This window comes from Hydra vulgaris, chromosome 09 (genome assembly GCF_038396675.1).
Source record: "Hydra vulgaris chromosome 09, alternate assembly HydraT2T_AEP".
Classification (NCBI taxonomy): Eukaryota; Metazoa; Cnidaria; class Hydrozoa; order Anthoathecata; family Hydridae; genus Hydra; species Hydra vulgaris.
In genome coordinates this window covers 32609207-32629577 of record NC_088928.1, presented here as the reverse complement: position 1 = coordinate 32629577, position 20371 = coordinate 32609207, and the positions used below count along the sequence as shown (strand labels likewise).

The 20371-nt window shown below is 26.5% G+C and overlaps 1 protein-coding gene across 1 annotated transcript in view; it reads right to left on the bottom strand.

The window, feature by feature from the left end:
• LOC100196975 (son of sevenless homolog 2) overlaps nt 1-20371 on the bottom strand; it is an 86580-nt gene that overhangs the window by 15669 nt on the left and 50540 nt on the right. Inside the window, exons 14-16 of the mRNA XM_065805406.1 lie at nt 16222-16438; nt 15896-15992; nt 9361-9478 (exon numbers count right to left, since the gene is read on the bottom strand). Coding sequence (XP_065661478.1) covers nt 9361-9478; nt 15896-15992; nt 16222-16438 — 432 coding nt within the window. The remainder of the gene's footprint in view (nt 1-9360; nt 9479-15895; nt 15993-16221; nt 16439-20371) is intronic.

The following is a 20371-nucleotide window of genomic DNA, read 5'->3' as shown; positions in this document are numbered from 1 at the left end:
TTTTAGTTTTTTTTTTAGCAGTTTTGTTTTTATTGAGCTTATATTTTATTTTTTAGAAGGAAAATAGGGGTATGGATGAGGCCTAACTATTTTTTATGCAAAAAGTTATACTAATGCTATTTTCATAAAATTGGTTATTACTACTTTAAAATTTTTGTGATGCTATTAACTATTTTGTTCTTTTTTAGAAAATTTAGAAAAATAAATTAAAATTTTGTGCCATCACTGACATGACATGTCACATGTTATTGTATGTAAAGGTTAAATTTTGTTACAGTATTACAGTAAAAAAGTGCAGAAAAAAAATCTAAAGGTAAAGAGTATTGTTTTTATAAATATATTTATATTTTGTTCACTTTAAATCTTTTTAAATTTTCTCATGTCATTTTTAAAATTTTTGTTTGCACAATTCAAGTTATATAACGTCTGTTCACAAAAACTGATTACAAATGTACACAAATTGTTCTAAATTTCGAATTTTTGATTCGAAATTTTTAAATTTAATCTGTCAACAACAACAGTTTCATTTTGTGGCAAAATTGAGTTTAAATAATTAATTCAAATAAACATGGAGCATCTAAAAGAGAACGATGTTAGAAATGTGATTGGAAATTTTTATAAACAAAACATAAACAGTGGAAAGAAATTTACAGTGGATCATTTTAAGAAAATGGGAATCGCTAAATCTACAATTTATGACATAAATAAAAAGTCTGAAAATAATTTGCCAATGAATAGAAAAATCGGTTGCGGCAGAAAACCTTTTAAAATTACACCAGAAAAGAGAGAGTCCATGATTGCAAGAGCAGAAGAGAGAATCGGGATTTCGCAAAGAAAATTGGCACTAAAATATAAGATAAGCGTTTCATACGTAAATAGATTATTAAGTATGCATGAACTAAAGTATACCAAAAGAAAAAATGCACCAAAAACAACAGAAAAGCAAGAAATTAAACAAAAGAAAAACTTATTAAAACTTTCAAAAACTTTTTTCAAGCCAACAAATGAGTTTGAAATCATCATGGACGATGAATCTTATTTCTGTGTAAAAGGTGCAAATTGTTCACAAAACTCTGGCTACTATATAAAGGATAGTTCTCAAACTGATCCTAACATTAAATTCAACTTCAAAAAAAAGTTTGACGAGAAAGTTCTCGTTTGGATTGCAATCAGTCGTTTTGGTCATTCATCGCCTTATTTTGCTGTAAAAAACTGTGCACTGGATGCAAAAACTTATTCTAAAGAATGAATTACAAAAAGACTTCTTCCATTTATAAATTCCAAGCATCAAAACATCAAAATTTTATTTTGGCCTGACGGAGCGAGATGTCATTATGCAAAACACACATTAGAAACTTACAACACTTTAGGTATTAACTTTGTCGACGCTAAAGATAACCCCCCAAATGTACCGCAGTTAAGGCCAATTGAAAATTTTTGGGCACATTTAAAAGCAAAAGTTTATGGAAATGGATTTACTGCGAAAAATCTTGACCACCTTAAGAATAGAATTCGATTAAAGTTGAAAGAGTTTGATCCAGACTAATTTTCAACCTAATGGATTCAGTCAAAACTAAAGTTCGAAAAGCCACTGATTTAGGACCACTTTCAGTTATAAAATAGTTAACAATGTCCAGTCACTCATTTTAGTTAAAATTTTTGTCAAAAATCGATTAATTTTGTATTCAATTAAGAACAATTTTTTATTCCGGATTTTTTGTGAACAGACGTTATGTTTATTGTTTGCATATATGCTTTTTTGATAAGTATGTGTATGTGGTAATATGTGCTTTATAGCTGTTGTATCATTTTATCAATGTGTTTTTATAATAATGTAAAGCGATTTTTATTGTTTGTGTATGTGGTAATATGTGTTATATAACTATTTTTTGTAAACTTTTGAATTGATAGACATTTGGCTTACCTTCACGCAGGTGTCTATTGTTAAAAATGATAAATAGGTAATTCCATTATTAGATCTCACTGCTTTTAATCATTCACTAAAAGCCAAGACAAATTATTTTGCCATATATACAATTTATTTTATAAAACTAAAAGCTTAAAGACGATACAAACTATTTTGTTACAAATCATTTTATAAACTAAAAGCCAAGACAAATTGTTTTGTCATATATACAATTTGTTTTATCTCAATTTGATTTTTTGTCTTTAGCGCTGTTCATTACATGAATTTGCTATAAATATTTTGGAATCATGATGTAACAGCATAAATTATTTTCTAAAAGCTATCATGAAATAATATTTAACAACTACTACTCTGGTAAATCAAAACAGCTTTTCTCTATAAGGTACATTGATTTCCATTTTTTGTATGTAATGTTTTTCTTATTTATTTACTTATTTGTTACATTTTTTATTTTAGATTTATCAGATGCGGTAGTGGTGTAGTGGTAAAGCGCTCGCTTCATAAGCGAGAGGTTCCAAGTTCGATCCCTACCACGTCCCTGGTAGTACCGCGCTCAACTTGTTTCTACGCGCAGCAGCCTTGTTTGTTGAGGTTCGGGTTTCGGAGTTATAGAGTTGAGAGAGGGTTATAACCACTATTAAGTAGCCTCCTCATCTGTAGTGGCCTTCTCGGCCTTGAGGAGGTGAATAACAAAAAAAAAAAAAAAGATGATGTATTTATGTGGTATAGAAGAACAAAATATTGTAAAGTTTTGTGAATTTTTTAAAAATGTTTACTAATAATTTTTTAAAGAAATAATATTAAAGTTTGTAAAAAAAGGTTTTTTAAATTTCTCTATGTTAGCATTATGTTTATTATTAGAATTGCAGGTTTTTAATAATTTTTTTTATTATTATTTCCTAATTTATTTATTTAGATTAATTTTTTTTAATAAAATAATTTAGAAGTTAATTTTTTTTAAACACCTCCTAGCTGATATATATACTTTTATAAAGTCATAAGATTATTGTATAATTTTTTTTTGTTATATATAAAAACTATCTGTGTGTGCTATTTAGAGAAGAAAAAAAAATTATATAGAAAAGATCTTCAAAATTCTTTTAAGATTTTTGTTACTATTTTCAATTAAAACTGAAGTTTAAATGGATAATATTAGGCTAGAAGCAGATATTAGTTTAGAAAATGGAAATGTTAATAGGCAAGTTAATCGTCCCAGAAATGAAAGAGATAGGCTTAGGCGAAATGAAATTAATAATCGACAAAATGCTAGATATGCTGCTAGGCAAGCGGCAAATAATTTGAACCCAAATGAGGAAAGTGTGGTTAGGCAAGTTGAAAATAATCGTCGCAGGAATGAAAGAGATAGGCTTAGGCAAGATGAAATTAATAATCAACAAAATGCTAGAAATGCTGCTAGATACGAAAGAATGCATTGTATAGTAAGAAGTAATACTATTTCAGATTATAATTATTTAGGAGAAATGAATTATATTTGTCAGCATTGTGGTGCTAAGAAATTTCCAGATAAAACACATTTTTTATGTTGCCATAATGGAAAGGTAGTTTTGTTGCAACCTTCACCATCTCCACAAGATTTACAAGATTTATTTAAAGGAAATTATGCAGATGGAAATTCCAATCTGAATTTTTTTAAATATATATCAGAAATTATAATGTCTGTCTTTCTTTTGCTTCATTTAAAGCTAATGTAGTTCAACCCATGAATCATGGGCTGTCATGTTTTAGGATATATGTGGTCAAGTTTTTTATCGTATAGGTAATCTTAGGTCAAATCAAGATTTTCTGCCGACATATTGTCAACTATACATCTATGATCCACTTGCAGCAGTAAAGTTTAGAATGCAACAATGTGCTAATGATCTTTGCTTAAATGATTTAATGTTTTAATTGCAAGCTATTATTAGTGAAGAGAACCCATTTGCCTTTGCATTTAAAAACATGGCTGAGGTGAAAGATGAAGAAATTCATCAAGCTATAGAAGGTTGCTCAGTGTCAGTTGTAAAAATGTCTTTACTTGAAGGAAAAGATAGACGTCGTTATAATCTCCCTTCACATAATGAAGTTGTATTTGTTGGTGAAGATAGTGCACCACCTGCTTCCAGGGAAGTTGTTATTTACCCAAGAGGTCATCCTCTTAAAACTATATCAAGTATGTCAGCCAACTTAGATCCTATGGTTTATCCTCTATTTTTTCCGAGGGGTAATGCTGGTTGGCATAATCAATTGGTTCACAGCCCTGAATGTGCTACATTGGTTAGAAATCATGTTACATTATCTCAGTATTACAATCATAAACTTTCGGTAAGACAATTTTTTTCTTCACTCTTTTATGGCAAGAAACTGTTTCAGCAATATGCTGTTAATGCGTATGTTAAAATTGAAGGCCAGCGCCTTGCTTTCATCAGAAATAATCAAAACAAACTGAGAAGCGAGCAGAATGATGCCTTACACGAATATGTAAACAAACTTGGAAAGGATCATAATGTTAGACCAGAGCGCGTTGTAGTTTTGCCATCAACTTATGTAGGAAGTCCTAAATTTATGTAACTTTTTTCGTTTTTTATTTCATTTTGTTTTAAGGCACATGAAATATAATTTTGACAAAAAATAAATAAATAAATAAAAAAAGAAAAAAGTTGTTTCTGGACAACAGACGTTTTTCCTTTTAATATTGTGGAGACACCAGACTTTTTATATTGTCCAAACTTTGTTTTACATTGTCGTAGGACAACAGTCTTTATACCTCTGTGTTGATACTGAAAAAACAAAAAAAGTTCCATACATAACTCATTTTCACAAAATACTGGACAACCAACCTTTGTCTTCTGATTTACAGATATTAAGATTTAAAGTTTATTTTATTTTATAGTTTTGGTTTAGTTTATAGTTATTTTTAGTTTGTTTTTAGTTAGTTTTAGCTTCAGTTACCTTTTTTCTTACTTGAGACAATTTTATGGAGGAAATGAGGGGAATAAGTAAGAAAAATTATAATTATATATTTATTTACATGTAAATATTATTTTATTGATTATTTTGAGGTATATTTTTTTGTCTTTAAAATCTGGTAGAAGCATAACTGGTAGGGCTGTATTTTATATTTTATACATTCTGTATATAGAAATATGTACAATAGGTGAAAGAATTATTTAATAAATATGACATTTTTTAACTGTTTGCGTTTAACTCATATTTTTATTAAAATAAAATTTTCCATATGTTTAACCCTTTTTAATTTACTTTCATTTTTTTTTTTAAATATTTTTAGCATCGTCTTCTGTTACCTGTGAAAATGGTGAGGTTATGCTTTATATTTTAATTAAACAAAATTGCAAATATTTATAATTTTTATTATATTCTTCTATTTGTAACTTTAGAGTCATTAACATTTGAGAGCTTATGTAATTTTAGATTCGTTAACATTTGAGCACTACAGAAATTATTGCTTCCAACACACAGGGCCTCTCTCAGAGAGGTCCTTCAACAAGTGGTGTTGTAATGGTGGTATAGATGAGCCCTCCTTCAAATGGAGGGCTCATCCATGCTGGGGTGTTGGGAGACATGGAAGAAAAAACAGCAACCAAAAGGTTGTAAATGTCTTCTATCAGTGAAGATATTTATAATTTTTTTGATGCCATTTTTTCTTTGGTGATTTTTTTTATTTTTATTTTTTTTCATTTTTTAATTTTATCTTTTTTAATTTATAATTTTAATTGAAAGCAGGTAAATTGTTTTCCAGTTGTTTTTTTTTTTATTTTTTTTTATGTCTAATTATCTGTTACAAATTTTATTTTAGGTTTGTAATATTACGCATTAATTCAATATAAAATATTAAAGTTTACATATTTTTTTAAATTTGTTATACACATGTTTGATTGTAAATTAAATTTTTTTTGTTTGAAACGTATTTGTACTCAATTGCTTAGTTATTTACAATAAACTTAGTTATTTTTAATAAATTTATTTAGTTGTGTGCATTTAACGTTTTTAAGATAATAATTTTCTTTTTTAAAGAAAAATTAATCAAGGGAAACCAAAAAATTAATAACTCCTGTATAATGTAAATTAACTTCATATTAATCTTAATAATTAAAGTTCATGTTATAAAAAATATTACAAGAATTTAGTTGATATTTTCGTCAATTTAAAGCACGATGAAGTGTTATCATTTTGTGTCAGTAACTAAAAACTATTGTGTGAACTTAGGAATGTCGAGGAAAGTGGTTCTGCCTTACAATGATATGACCTATGTCAGTTGTAAATTACTCAAATAATGTTAAATAATAATTGGTAAATTATTTTACCTCCTCATAATTTTTATGTTAATTTTACAGATGGATTAATTTTTTCAATTTGAAGGTGTTTTTCTAAAACTTTCTAGTTAAGGTTTTGCAACTTTAAATTGTAGAAAACAGCTACTATGAATTAATTATGTAACAGACCGAACATAACCCGTATTGCGGTTTACTTTCTACTAGTTTAGAATATTAAATATAAAAAAAATTAAAATAGTTCAAGAAGTTTCAATATTTCTGAGTTTCTTCACTTGAAGCAAATATATGATTGTTTATCAAGGTTTTCTATTATTAGTTTTGTATTTACTCATTTATTGCAAATCTTACATTAAATACATTTCAAAGTAATGAAAAGGATTTTTTGACAGAGGATTACATTTCACCATTCAATGCTTGCAGTATTTGCTGAACAGACAGGCCTTACAATTTTTTCAATTTGCTTTATTTATAAGTTTTTATCTGTAAAAATTTTTGTAATTGTTTTAAATTACTTTTAATTGTTTTTTTGATTAAATACTCAAAATGTTTTGTTAATAATTATTATTAACTACCTTAAATAAACAACATTACTCAGTTAAAAAGATTATTAGAGATGAGCTTAGGCTAGCTGAGATAAATTGTTGTGGAAATGAAAGAGATGAGCCTTGATGAGCTGAGATAAATTGCCGTCAAAATGAAAGATATTAGGCTATGCAAGAATTCAGTAAATATAAATGTAACGCATAGCAAGAAATAATATTGCTTTAAGGAGTAACTACCTCTGAGAATTAAAAACCATGTTTATATTAAACCATATTTGTCAGTATTGTGGTGTGATTTGCCATTGAGGAAAAGTTGTATTAACTCGTCTTTCTTCATATCCACCATTTTTGACCAATATGTGTCATAAGATGTGGCAATGTGTTTTTATTATGTGTTATATAAGGCTATATGGGTTTATATTTTGCTAGTGTTTCTATGTGTGTGCTGTTAATAGCTAAAATATGTACAATAAACTCTGGATAACTCAATAACCCTTAATAATTTAAACTAATTTTAAAATTTTGTTGGAGCCTTTATTTGTGGATTATATTACCAATAACTCTAACATTCTCTAACAAGCTAATTTCTTGGTCTCATTGAGGTTTGAGTATTTAGAGTTTACTGTAATATGTTATGTTATTTGTTAATTTTTTGATGTTGTGTTGTTTTGTGTTAATGGATGACTTGGTTTACTTTCAGGTTGGTATCTTTAGTGCAAAATGATTATTGGGTAGTTTCATTATTGAAACTGACTACATATAATCATTCACTAAAAGCTAAGGATTCAGTTTTCAAATAATAACAAAGGATTATCTTATTGTGATCATTTATTTTTAGCCTTGGATTTTTTAAAAAATGTAGTTAATCCAAACTTGCAACAATAAATCTTGAAACTTGCACAAAATAAAAACAACCTCACAAAATAAGTTTCTTATTTGTCATCTGTTTAGTCGCATTTTTAAGTTTTCAAATAAATAGAGTTTATAACAAATTAATGTGAATTAAGTGTATTCAATTAATAATTTTGTTCCATTTTTAGGTCAAATTCTTAAATAATTTCCAGAATTTAAGAAATGTTCTGAATATTGATTGTATTCAAAAAGCTAAAGTGAAGTTTGATAATCTATATACCATTTACTAAAAGCTGTTATATAGAAAAATGAAACAATGTTTCAATTAAAAAAATTTTTTATAAATATTTTTTGTAATTTTTTTTTTAAAGTTTATATTTTTATTTTATCTCAAGAAAAATGTGTTTTTTGTTTCTCAAGTAAATTTCTATATATTTTTTATCTTTGGAATTATTGTTTTGAATAGATATATTGGCCATTTTTGCTTTGTTTTTTATATTTATTTTATATTTATCACCTTTTGTACGATCTAGATGGTTTCCATTTGTATTAAGTATTGATTGCACAAACAACAGATTTAATAATCTATTTGCCTAATTTGGCAGTCAAAACAGCTCAATTGAATCAATTTGTTAAGAATTTTTTTACAGAAAGGCTTTTATAAAAAATATCAAACAGATAAAGTTAATTTATTTGAAATAACTAGGTCTTTTCAGCCCATTTTTTCATGTCCAAATTTGCATTTTAAATAAATCTTAATGAGAGGGTTAAAATATTATTATCATAGCCTAAGTTTCCAAAAACACTTAAAGAAATGTTATGCAACTATCTTATATGTTAAAGATATTTTTATTATGTAAAAAATATTGAAATAAATAAGTACAGTTCTAAAGTGTAGTAAAGTGATTGTTAACCAAAAGACAAGAACTTTAAATCGATTAAATTTTTGCTGTTTACTATAATAAATTAAAGTATAGAGACTAAATTAAGAACAAGTTTAGAAATAGTCAGGTTTGGAACAGACTTACCACAACCCATATCATACGGGTCATGACAGCTAGTTAAAAATTAATTTCTTGTTTAATCAAAAAAGTTTGCAACAAATTATTGCAAGTTCTTTTCAACAATGTAATCAAAATATGCATTTAGAAAAGATTTTAGTAAATCTAAATTTGCCCGCAATTTTCCTCCTCTATGAACTATCTATGTTGTTATATTACAACACTCTATATATTATTTATTTTAGATGTAATGTTAAACTATAAATGTAATTTATAGCAGCATTTTGCATTAAACAAACAGAATTTCAAGATTAATTTTTTAAGATAAATTTTGGTCGATTAAGGGTTCCAAAATAGGGTTTTGGGAATGACTTTCATTATCAGTTTGCAACAAAATTTTATCTACATATATATTTTATCAAATCTCACAAAATAAGAGGTTTTGTGATTTAAAAAAAAAAAATGTCTATAGAAAAAAAACTTACCCTGTATGCATGTATGTATGTATGTATGTATGTATGTATGTATGTATGTATGTATGTATGTATGTATGTATGTATGTATGTATATACATATATAAATATAAATTGCAAAATGAAATTTACAATATTTTTTGAACTAAGTGGAATACTTAACTAAATCTCTACCTCATAATCAATATTTTAAATAAATTGAATAATATTTTAGATACATTCAGAGAATAACTGTTATTAGGAAGTGAATATTTAGCACAAGTTTTAAATTACCTTCTGTGATTTAATGCCATAAGAAGTGATAACCATTCATATTTTGACTTTTCATCTTTGCAAGAAAAAACAGCTGCTGGTTCACCTGGTTGCAATATTTCAAATGAAAACTGCTTATCTAAAAAAACATGTAAATATATACAAATAGTAAACAAAATTAATCATTAAATAAGTTTTTCTCTGTTATACATAATTATATAATGATTATGATAATTTATATACTGTTTATTTGTTAGTTATACTATTTATTTGTTTCCTTTTTTTTTCTTCTCTTCTTTTTTATATTACACTTATTTAGGGGAGGAAAACTATATAAAGAGTGTGCAAAAAATCACAAAAATCACAAAATAACTTTTTACCCCAGACATGAAATAAAGATCACATGGTTGGGGAAAAGGTCAATTTACTCCTTTATGTAATTGGAAATTTAGCTATTTCAGTAAAAATAAATCTCATAAAGAATAATAAAAAATATTTTATTGCTACTGCAATAAAATATTACATGAAATATTAATATAATATAATAAATATATATAATATAATAAAGGTAGAGCACTTATAAAAAACATCTTATAATATATTGCAGTGATCTCCAACTTTCTAGAACTGAGAAACTCTTTAAAAATGATGAATTTCCTAAACAATTTTATAACTCCAGGACTCCCAAGTCCAGAAGCTTCTAAAACGTTTTTAACTTTTAACTAACTATATGATTAACATATTTTAAAAGTATTAAAAAATAAACATGCATAAGTATAGATGATATAGATGTATAGAAAATTGGGAGTATATCATATATTGAGCCATCATCCAACATAAGTCAACAATAAAAACAATATTTTAAGTTACCGATTTTAGAAATTATTGACCGATTCTCAATAAAATGAACAAAACTACACTATTATATTATCACAAAAAAATTAATAAAATTGTTTAAAATATTAAAATGTTTTATATTTTCAATTTATTTTGAGAAACTTGATTAAAGCTAAGCACAAGTTATTAAACCTGATTGTATATTTATTATTAAACAATATCTATTATAAACAAGTTTTTTTTTTTTAAATTTAAATTCACCTCCCCAAGGCCATGAAAAACTATGTTTGGTATTACACCAATCGTAGTACTCACCATTACATAAAAATTAACTACCCATATATAATTGGAACCGTGTTTTACTGAACACAACATTGTGCCTCATAGTCAATGTGGAGGTTTGTGGCAATTATCCTGATGGAATATACCCAGAGTTAGTACCAGATTCATGATAGATGATGGTTGCAAACCTTTTTACATATATATATTTTACTATCAGACATTCATTATACAGTGCTTTTTAAAGTAATGGCACAGAGCACCAAAGTATTGCATAGAGCAGTGTAAGATGCCTTAAAGAATAATAAACGTGTTAAAAATATGTTAGCAGAATAAAATAATACAAATAGACATATCCTGAGTCTTTATTTTGACAATAAAAATAATAGTTTTTTTAATCACTGAAAGAGTTTATAAAAATTACTTTTATTTCATTTATCTATATGGGATGAAATAGAAGAATTCTATATACAGCACATACTTACCCTAATTGTTTAGTTTTTATCTCTGGGTTCAAAATGTTAAAGTTTCAGTAGGTAAATTTGTTTTATTGTATTCTTTGTGTGTTCTATATATATATATATATATATATATATATATATATATATATATATATATATATATATATATATATATATATATATATATATATATATATATATATATATATATATATATATATATATATATGTATATATATATATATATATATATATATATAGAACACACACACATATATATATGTGTGTTCTATATATATATATATATATATATATATATATATATATATATATATATATATATATATATATATATATATATATATATATATATATATATATATATATATATATATATATATATATATATATATATATATATATATATATATATATGTATGATGGGGTAGAACTAAACTAAATACAAGTGATGAAGTTCTTTACGGTGAAATTTTCAGTGGTAAATCTAATGATGGTGTTGTTAGAAACAACAAGCAACATCCAGAATTGTGCAAAGCTTTAAACAGATACAAGATTAGTAACAGTGTTGTCTTGAAATAAATACAATGCTAAAAGATATAAAGCTGTTGTCAGCACAAACTGCAATAGATCCTGCAAAATATTTTAACTAAACAAGCATGCTGTCGAGACGCAAGAATTAACCTGTATTGAATTTAATGAGAAACAAAGCATAACTTTTTTTGAGAAGTCTGGTGTACATATAAGCATAAAGGAAGAGCATTATTGTATTATTTCTAAACAACAACTTCACTGATTATGTAGTTTCAGAAACAAGTAAAGCAAAGCTGACGTTGCAAATGAGATATTATCAATAATTGTAAATACAAATTCAGCAATTTCTCTGTAAGCAATTGTTTGTGACAGCACAGTAAACAATACAGGCAAAAGAAATGGTTTGATTCAAAAATTAGAGGAAGGAATTGCAAGACCACTGCAATTACTTGTTAGCCTGTTGCATACTAATGAACTGCAATTTCAGAAATACATTTCTACTATTGATGAAAATTGCCCTTGCGGTCTTAGTTATTCTAATGGTGCAATTATAGGTGCACTAGACTTGGATCCCAAGGATTTACCAATTGCAAAGTTTAAAGCTATGCTAAGAAAAGTGGTCCAGGTAAATGATGAGGTTAAGAACAATCTAAGTACAGATCAGATATAACCTCTTAAAGCATGTTTAGCAGTGCAGTAAGGTTATACAAATAATGACAAAATTATGTCTTTACATAATGCAATGCCAGAAAATTTAGGCCATGCTAGATGACTGACAAAAGTAAACAGAATTTTGAGATATGTCAAAAAAGGTCTGTTTCCCATCACTCTACAAAATTGTACATTTTATCAAAAATGTTTACGCTCATTCATGATTCAACATCCAGGGTCATCCTTTCTTGTGCTGATGTCCCAAAGAATTTTTTTACTTGCTGAAGCAGTGTCATGAGCTTGGAGCAGAAGATTGGAAAATATTGGAACCTGTGTTGCAGAAAAACAGCTACTATGCCCACTCTGAAAACATTCTTATATCTGGTGTTTGTAACAATGATGATTCTGTGTGACATTTCTGTTGTGATAAAATAATTTATATATATATATATATATATATATATATATATATATATATATATATATATATATATATATATATATATATATATATATATATATATATATATATATATATATATATATAGATTGATAACTAAGACATCCCAATAATTTTCACAGAAAATTATTAATAACTACTACAAGTAAAGAAGTCAGACAGAAAATGTTATGTATCTGGTGACAGTTAATGAAAAACCTCAAATCGAAAGCAATATTGTTGTTAAAATCACAAAAAGAATGCTACTTAAAACATGTTAACAATTACAAACTGACATAGCAACATATAAACTTTTTTTTTTTCAATCTTTTATTTTTATTTTGATTCACTCCCAACAAGGCTGCAAGCAACCTCTATTAAGTTGGGACTTACTAGAAGAAGAAAAAAAAAAGTTATAGAGCAAGGAAAATGTTGACAGAAGACTTGAAAAGTTGTAGGTTGTATGAGTCAGGAAAGCATGAAGATGGGAGAGAGTTCTAAAGGGTTTAGAGCATGCAGGGACAGATACAGTAAACGAATGAGACTTTGCTGAATGATGAGTCAAGCGAGAATGAGTTTTAGTTGATGGAACTAGAGATGATAACTCCACAATATTTGTAGAAAAGATAAAGAGAAGCAACCTTAGCAGGTGCTAATTTAGCAATTGATTGTATATATAGTTTCCATAAAAGGTCAGTAATAAAGGATAACCCAAGAAGACATAAAGAACCTTTAACAAACAAGATAAGAAACAAAACATGACCAAGGATAGAAACTTAAGGTACCCTAAAAGTTATTGGAAATGAAGAAGAGTGTTGGCCTTCAAGGATGAATTTAATAAAGCGGTTAGAAAGAAACAATTTGGCAATCTCAAAAACTTATAGATACTCCAGATACACCATATAAAACAGCGTGCATATCTTTGCTGAAAGCAAAGATATGTACGCTGGTCTTTTCTATAAGCTTGTTTAGATATGTCAACCTTTTAGTCAGAACTGTTAGCTAGTTAGCCATAGAGCAAGAAGATCTAAAACTGTATTGATATCTGACAATAAGTTATTTGACTCATGATGGGATGTGAGAAATTTGTTGATCAAAGACTCAAAGACCTTGCTAATAATAGAAAGAAGACTGATCAGACAATAATTGGAGGGATCAAAATATTCTTCTGAGTTTATGAAAACTAGAACAACATATGCCAGCAGGCAGGAAAACAAAATTCAGTCAAGCACTTATTAAATAGTTTAGAGAGAATTGAAGAGAGTTCTGGAGAACTTTTTTGTAAGACTATAACAGGAATGTTGTCTGGACCACAAGGGGTAGAAGAGTTTAATTGAGATATGACTTTAGCAACGGAAGCTGGAGTGATTTGAATGTTTAACAATCGGTTAACCTGTTTAATTGGAATGGCGATAAGATTCAAGAGTCAAATTAGAATAAAAGTTTTTTGCAAATAGTTCTGCCTTATTATTGGGAGAGGTAATGAAATCAGTCTTATGAATGAGAGATGGAATGCTATACCTACCCTTGTTAATGGCGCTGTTGAAGATTTTCAAAAAGTCTCTAGAGCCTAACTTCTGAGATAAGATACGAGGTTTAGTGAACTGAGAATAATAGAGTTTAGCATCAGACAGCACCTGTTTTCATTTTTTTTTTTTTTTTGCAATAAAAAACAGCCGTTTGTTCTTAAGAGAATTGTTCTTTTGAAAAAGATAAAAAAAAACTGTTTTGCAAATCAAGACTGAGTACATGAACTCAGGGAAGTAATGAACTCAGTAAAGTAAAAAGGGAATACCTTTTTTGTTGCGGAATCTTGATATTGATTTTTCACAGCTTTTTAAACAGGCTAAACCTCTGGAACTTTTTTTCAAGAAGAGCTTTTTACTTTTAGAAAGATAATTTTCACCTAATTACAAGAAATGATTAAGAAAAATATTTTTAACAATGCATGCAGGTGAAAATTTGAATACAAATTTAACATGAGAAGAAAACTTTGAAAAGGCTTTCTTCAAAAATGATTTTTTGTTTACTTATTATCATTGACCTTACTTTTGCATCCAGATTTTCCTTGCATATACTTTATATAAAAATTTTCTATAAGCAATCTAGAATATATAAACACAACTTTTTATATTTTGGTTGAATTAGAGGTTTTTGCTCGTACTGCTTTTTCTAACTAAAAATCTTAAACATGCCAATTTTTTATTTAAGCTTTTTGTAACTGCAAACTAAAAAGAACTTTTATAAAAAAGCATCTGAACATATATACAACCTCAGTAAAATGTTCAAATGTTCAAATTTTGCAGATTCTTTATCTACTCTTTATATGTATTTCATATGTATCTTCTCTTCATATCATTTTATCTTGCTTATTCTCTTCAGAAAAAATAAGATGTAATGTTCACAAAATAAAATTTTCATTGAGAAATTCAATCAGTGTTTTTTATTTTCAAGGTTATAATCATTTTGCTATGTAATTATTTCATAAGTAGACAAGTGGTAGGACACTTGGTTCAAAATTAAGAGACTTGAGGTTCAAGCCCACACTGCATCTCTGGGAGTACTGCGCTCAACCTGTTTCTTGTTTAACAAGGTCAATATTTTGAGATTTGGGGTTGAGAAGCAATCAAAATAAAAAATTCAAAAAAAAAAAATGACAGCCTCCTTGATTGTAGGATGGTCTGAAGCTTTATACAAATTTATAAAATTTGTATTATTTAAATATATATTTATATGTTTTTAATATAAATTATTTTCTCAGCTTGCTTTCTCAGATGCTTTTATTTGCAATTTTTTTCAATAGAATTTTTTTCCATAAAAACTAAGGATAATGTAAAAAAACATATTTGTGCATTTATCAGAATAAGTTATCATATCTGCAGGTTAATTTTTATTGTACTTTCACATTTTTTACTAATAAAATAAACTCTATAAGGTCTACATCACCTTACATGTCATTGAATTTGGTATTCACATGCGTATAATACATTTAATAATACATTTTCACCATCCACAAACTAAAATAATATTTTTTTTTACATTAATTCATGTGTGTATAAGTGAATGGTTTTTTATTAAAATTTTAAAGAATCAAAAAGTAACTTGTGCTCCGTGACAATCATAAACATAACTCCGTGAATATCATCTACATATATTTTTTTTAGGTAATACATTAATAGTGAAAGTTTGTTGAATATAATTAAATTTAATATTTTACAATATTTGATTTTTAAAAGCTCAAAACAAAAAAACTTGAAATTTGTATTAGATGCACTCAATACCAACATGATAAATAATATAATTTCGAAATTAAAAAAAAAATTCTGTCTTTACTTACCATCATAAGTAATATCCTTGACTTCAACTTTCCTAAGATATATATGTTCTTTTAATCGAAATTCAGTTTGATTAAAACCTGCGATATTGTGTTTGTTCTGACAAAAAATATAAAATATGTACTCAAAGAACCTTTTTTTTATAAATAAAAAAAAGGGGTTTTTATAAATAAAAAAATAAAGGGTTTTTTTTATAAATAAAAAAAAGGTTCATTTAGTAGTTTTACTAGCTAAATAAAATAAATAAATTTACTTAAAAGATACTTTCATTTTTTTTTCGTTTTTATTTTTAGTAACCATAAAGAAAAGAAAAAAGTAGAAAGCTCACCACTTTGGCACATAACATCAGGTTATCAAAAAGAAATATTTTTCGCTCAGATGCCTTTTTACCAATCCTAGTTAAAAATCCCTCCTTTAGAAGAACTGATACTACTTGACATAATGGTTTGCCTTCCCATCCCTCCAAGTTTTCTTGAATGCACTCAATTTTGGCCATAGTATTTGTCTCATTTACCCCAATGTGACGCTCATAAAACACTTCATTCCTATAAAACAAACAAAAAAAATATCAATTCACTTAGAGCATTTTATTAATGCTACAATGAAGTGTAAGCATATGAATATAAGATTGTTGCATCAGGGTCTCTGATCAGGACACTGGTACCAAGGCACCACTGTAAGAACTCAAATGATGTGCACAAATGCTTTGTTTTTTGTTGCTTTTTTTTAAATTAATGTAAATTCAGTTAAAATTGTAATTGTAAAAATGTTGTGAAAAATGAATTTAAATTCGAAGGTAAAATTAGATTAAAACTTCCATTCAGAAAAATCAACAACTTTTACTTTTTTTTTTAATGTTTTTGTAATCATTAATTTTATTTATTAATAATTTTAAGAATAAAAATGGAATTCCATTAAAATATAATAAATTTATACAAAATCTCAACTTTTTTACACCATAATCATAAAAAATTTTTTGCACCATAATCTTTTTTTATATTTTAAATTCATAATATGTATTAATTATATATATTATTTTTTCTTTCAAATTTAAGTAAAATTTTTTAACCTTAATCAAATGTTTTTTTTAAACTTCATTATTAATTAACCTCCATTAAAGATTGTCAACCCCAAATGAATTAAATTAGTAAGCTAAGTTAATTGCAGGGTTTAAACCATGCAATTAACCTAGTTAAACTGTTATTATAAATTATCATTTTTTCAATAGTTCATTAGCAAATATTCTTAAATCATGACAGCGATACTAACAAGGATTTTTTTCTTCTCTTATCTCTCGAAGCAAAAGAAACTTTTTCTCCTTAAAAAAGCTGTAGAAAAAAAAAACCTTTTAAAAACCCTAACTCTGAAAACTCTTGAAAATTTTTTTAAAGGATTTCAAGTGTTTAAATGTGTTGTTTTAAAAGTTTTACATTACAAACTTATACAGAATACTTTAATTGCACAAACTAAACTTGGTTCAACATAAAGAACAAAGAAAAACGATTAACTCTACAAAGAGACTATAGTGTAAAGTCCTAGGAAAGCCCTTGTTAATGTCGTTATAAATACCATTTAATAAAGCTATTTTATAATTATGTCAAACTAACAGCATATTTTAACAATACCATCTAAAATTTTGAATTTAAAATCTTTTGGATTTTGAGATGGAAATTGAAAACATAAGTTTTGTATTTAAAAATTAGAGAATTGAAAAAACATGAAGCTTGTATTTCAAAATAAGGTATTGGGAAATTAAATGACAGTTGATTGAAACAAATTGATGACTTAAAATAACTTATTGAAGAATAAGCAATTTTTGATAATAAAGTTATAAAATTTGTTGTGCCAACTAATTTCACTTTTTTATCGAAATTAATAAAAATAAAAAAATAAAATAAAAATGAAGAAAAAAAAAATAAAACAAAAATTAAACTTTAGTAAAAAGAAAAAATTAAAATTGAATTAAAATTAATTTCTTTTTTTTTTAATTATACAGATTGCAACTTTTTGTGAACTTTGAATAATTTTAGTCAAAGTGAATTGTTAAAAATTAATTGAAAAAAATTCAAAAATACAAGTACATGCTTTTATCATTATATTAGTATAACTCAAATGAAGAACTTTAAATATAATGGTGTCTTTTTTGTTTTAACATTTTAAGTTTATATAATTAATTTAACTTCATTTCATTAGATCAGCAGAAAAATTAAGAGGTTTATTCTATATGCTCTAAACCATGCTAACAATTGTATCAAAGTAAAGGTTTTATCACAAAAATAAATTTCTAAACGGAAATATTAATGATTTCCTACACTATAGCTTTATTTATATTACTTTTAAAAAAATGTACTTATTAAAAAATTGGCTATTTGCTGGCTTACACTTTTCTTTTTGCATTTACTTTGATCAAAATGTTTTGCTATTTTTAAATTTATTTTTTATCAAATTTATTTTTGTGTAAAAATTGAATTATTCTCTGTGTAAGAATAGAAAAAATGAATTGCATAAATATGACTTTATCGCATAATTAATAGAAAAACAAAATCATATTACATAATTATAGTAAGATATCATAAAAACAATTTATACATACAAAAGCTATACTGCATAGTTATATCATAATATAGTAACAGGAAAATATGTTTTCCTAATTATAAACCATAAAACTAAAAAACTTTTTACCAACAAAACTCTAGATAAATTAGTAAAACTAATGTCTAACACAAAATCGAATAATCCAATCAGTCTTAAAAATCCAAATTAATGATGCTACCACCATTAACACAAAATTAGATATCCTATCAATTAGGACTACAAATAAGGCCGTAAAATTGGTATTGGTAACATACATAAAATACATTCATAAGAATATGTCTATGCTTAAACACACTCCTTAGTATCAATGCTTGAATATGCTTCTTATCATCATCAAAATTAAAAAAAAAAAATTTTCTCACTAAAAAGCTCCACCCTAATATATATATATATATATATATATATATATATATATATATATATATATATATATATATATATATATATATATATATATATATATATATATATATATATATATATATATATATATATACAGTTGTGACAAAAAATCTGTTGTATGTTCAAATATAATTACATCTTGCGTCATTTTGCTGTTTTAAGCTTGTTGAAAGTCTAGAAATGAACCAAAAAGCTGTCAATTTTATTGCTTGAACTAAATGAGAAAATCTTTTATTTAAAAAACTGAAATAGCTTTATTTCTTTTTTCTTTATGTTGTATTCTTTGTTTACTTTAGACCAATAACTTTAGACCAAAAATGGAATTTTCACCTAAAAAAACGTGGTCAGATTGTTGCATTAGTTAACTTGGGTTTAACGCACGCAGCTGTGGCACAATATCTAAATGCTTCCCAGCAAGTTGTGGCATTGACAATAAAATGTTGGCGAGAGACAGGTGATGATGAGGTTACAACTCCTAATCGAGCGATAAAACACTTGTTAATAGCGATAAGAGCAATAAGACACATGTTGAAGAATTCAACAATATCTTCCTCTGGTGTATCAAGTCAACTACCACACAGAGTTAGTATAAGAACTGTTCAACAATGATTAAGTGACACTTTTAATCTAAAAGTGTACTGACATTATTGAAGAAGAACGTTCGTAATTCAAACATTACACTAGTGAAATGTGAAAAGAAGTAATATTTAGTGACGAAAGTAACATAAAATTGTTTTCTGTAGCACTAAGATATGTTTGCTGTGCCGCCAATAAAAGACTTGATTCATATTTTTGCATACAAACTGTTAAACATGCAGCATATTTGATGGTATGGGGCTGCTTCTCAGCGTCTTGACGAGACTCCCTCTACTTTCTCCCACAAAATACCACTATGAATGCACAGAAATATACTGACATACTGGATGAAAAACTTTTGACACATGCAGATTCACAACTGCAAGCTATTAACGCATGACGTTGCTCCCTACCATCTAGCAGCTTCAGTGAAAACTAGCTTTGGGATGACGGGGTTGAGGTTCTAAGTCCTTGGCTAGGGCAGAGTTCAAACCTCAACCCCATTGAAAACCTGTGGTATTTAATGAAACTAAAGATTGATAAAGAGAAACTATCAAATTTAGATAATCTTTGTGCCATCATTACACGTGTGTGGTGTTTTGTTGATGTTTGTAAAAATCTTGTAAATTCTTTGCCTGCAAGAATTGCTGAAATAATTAAGAATAAGGGACAGTGTAGCAGATATTAGTGGTATGTAAAACTGAACTATATTACTGTTATGTAACTTTAAACAATATTTTGATAAACTGTAAGATGTGTTAGAGACACTGTGTACATTTAAACTTTGAGTTTCTTGAAAAAACAAGAATACAACAGACTTTTGGCCACAACTGTATATATATATATACATATATATGTATATGTATATATATATATATATATATATATATATATATATATATATA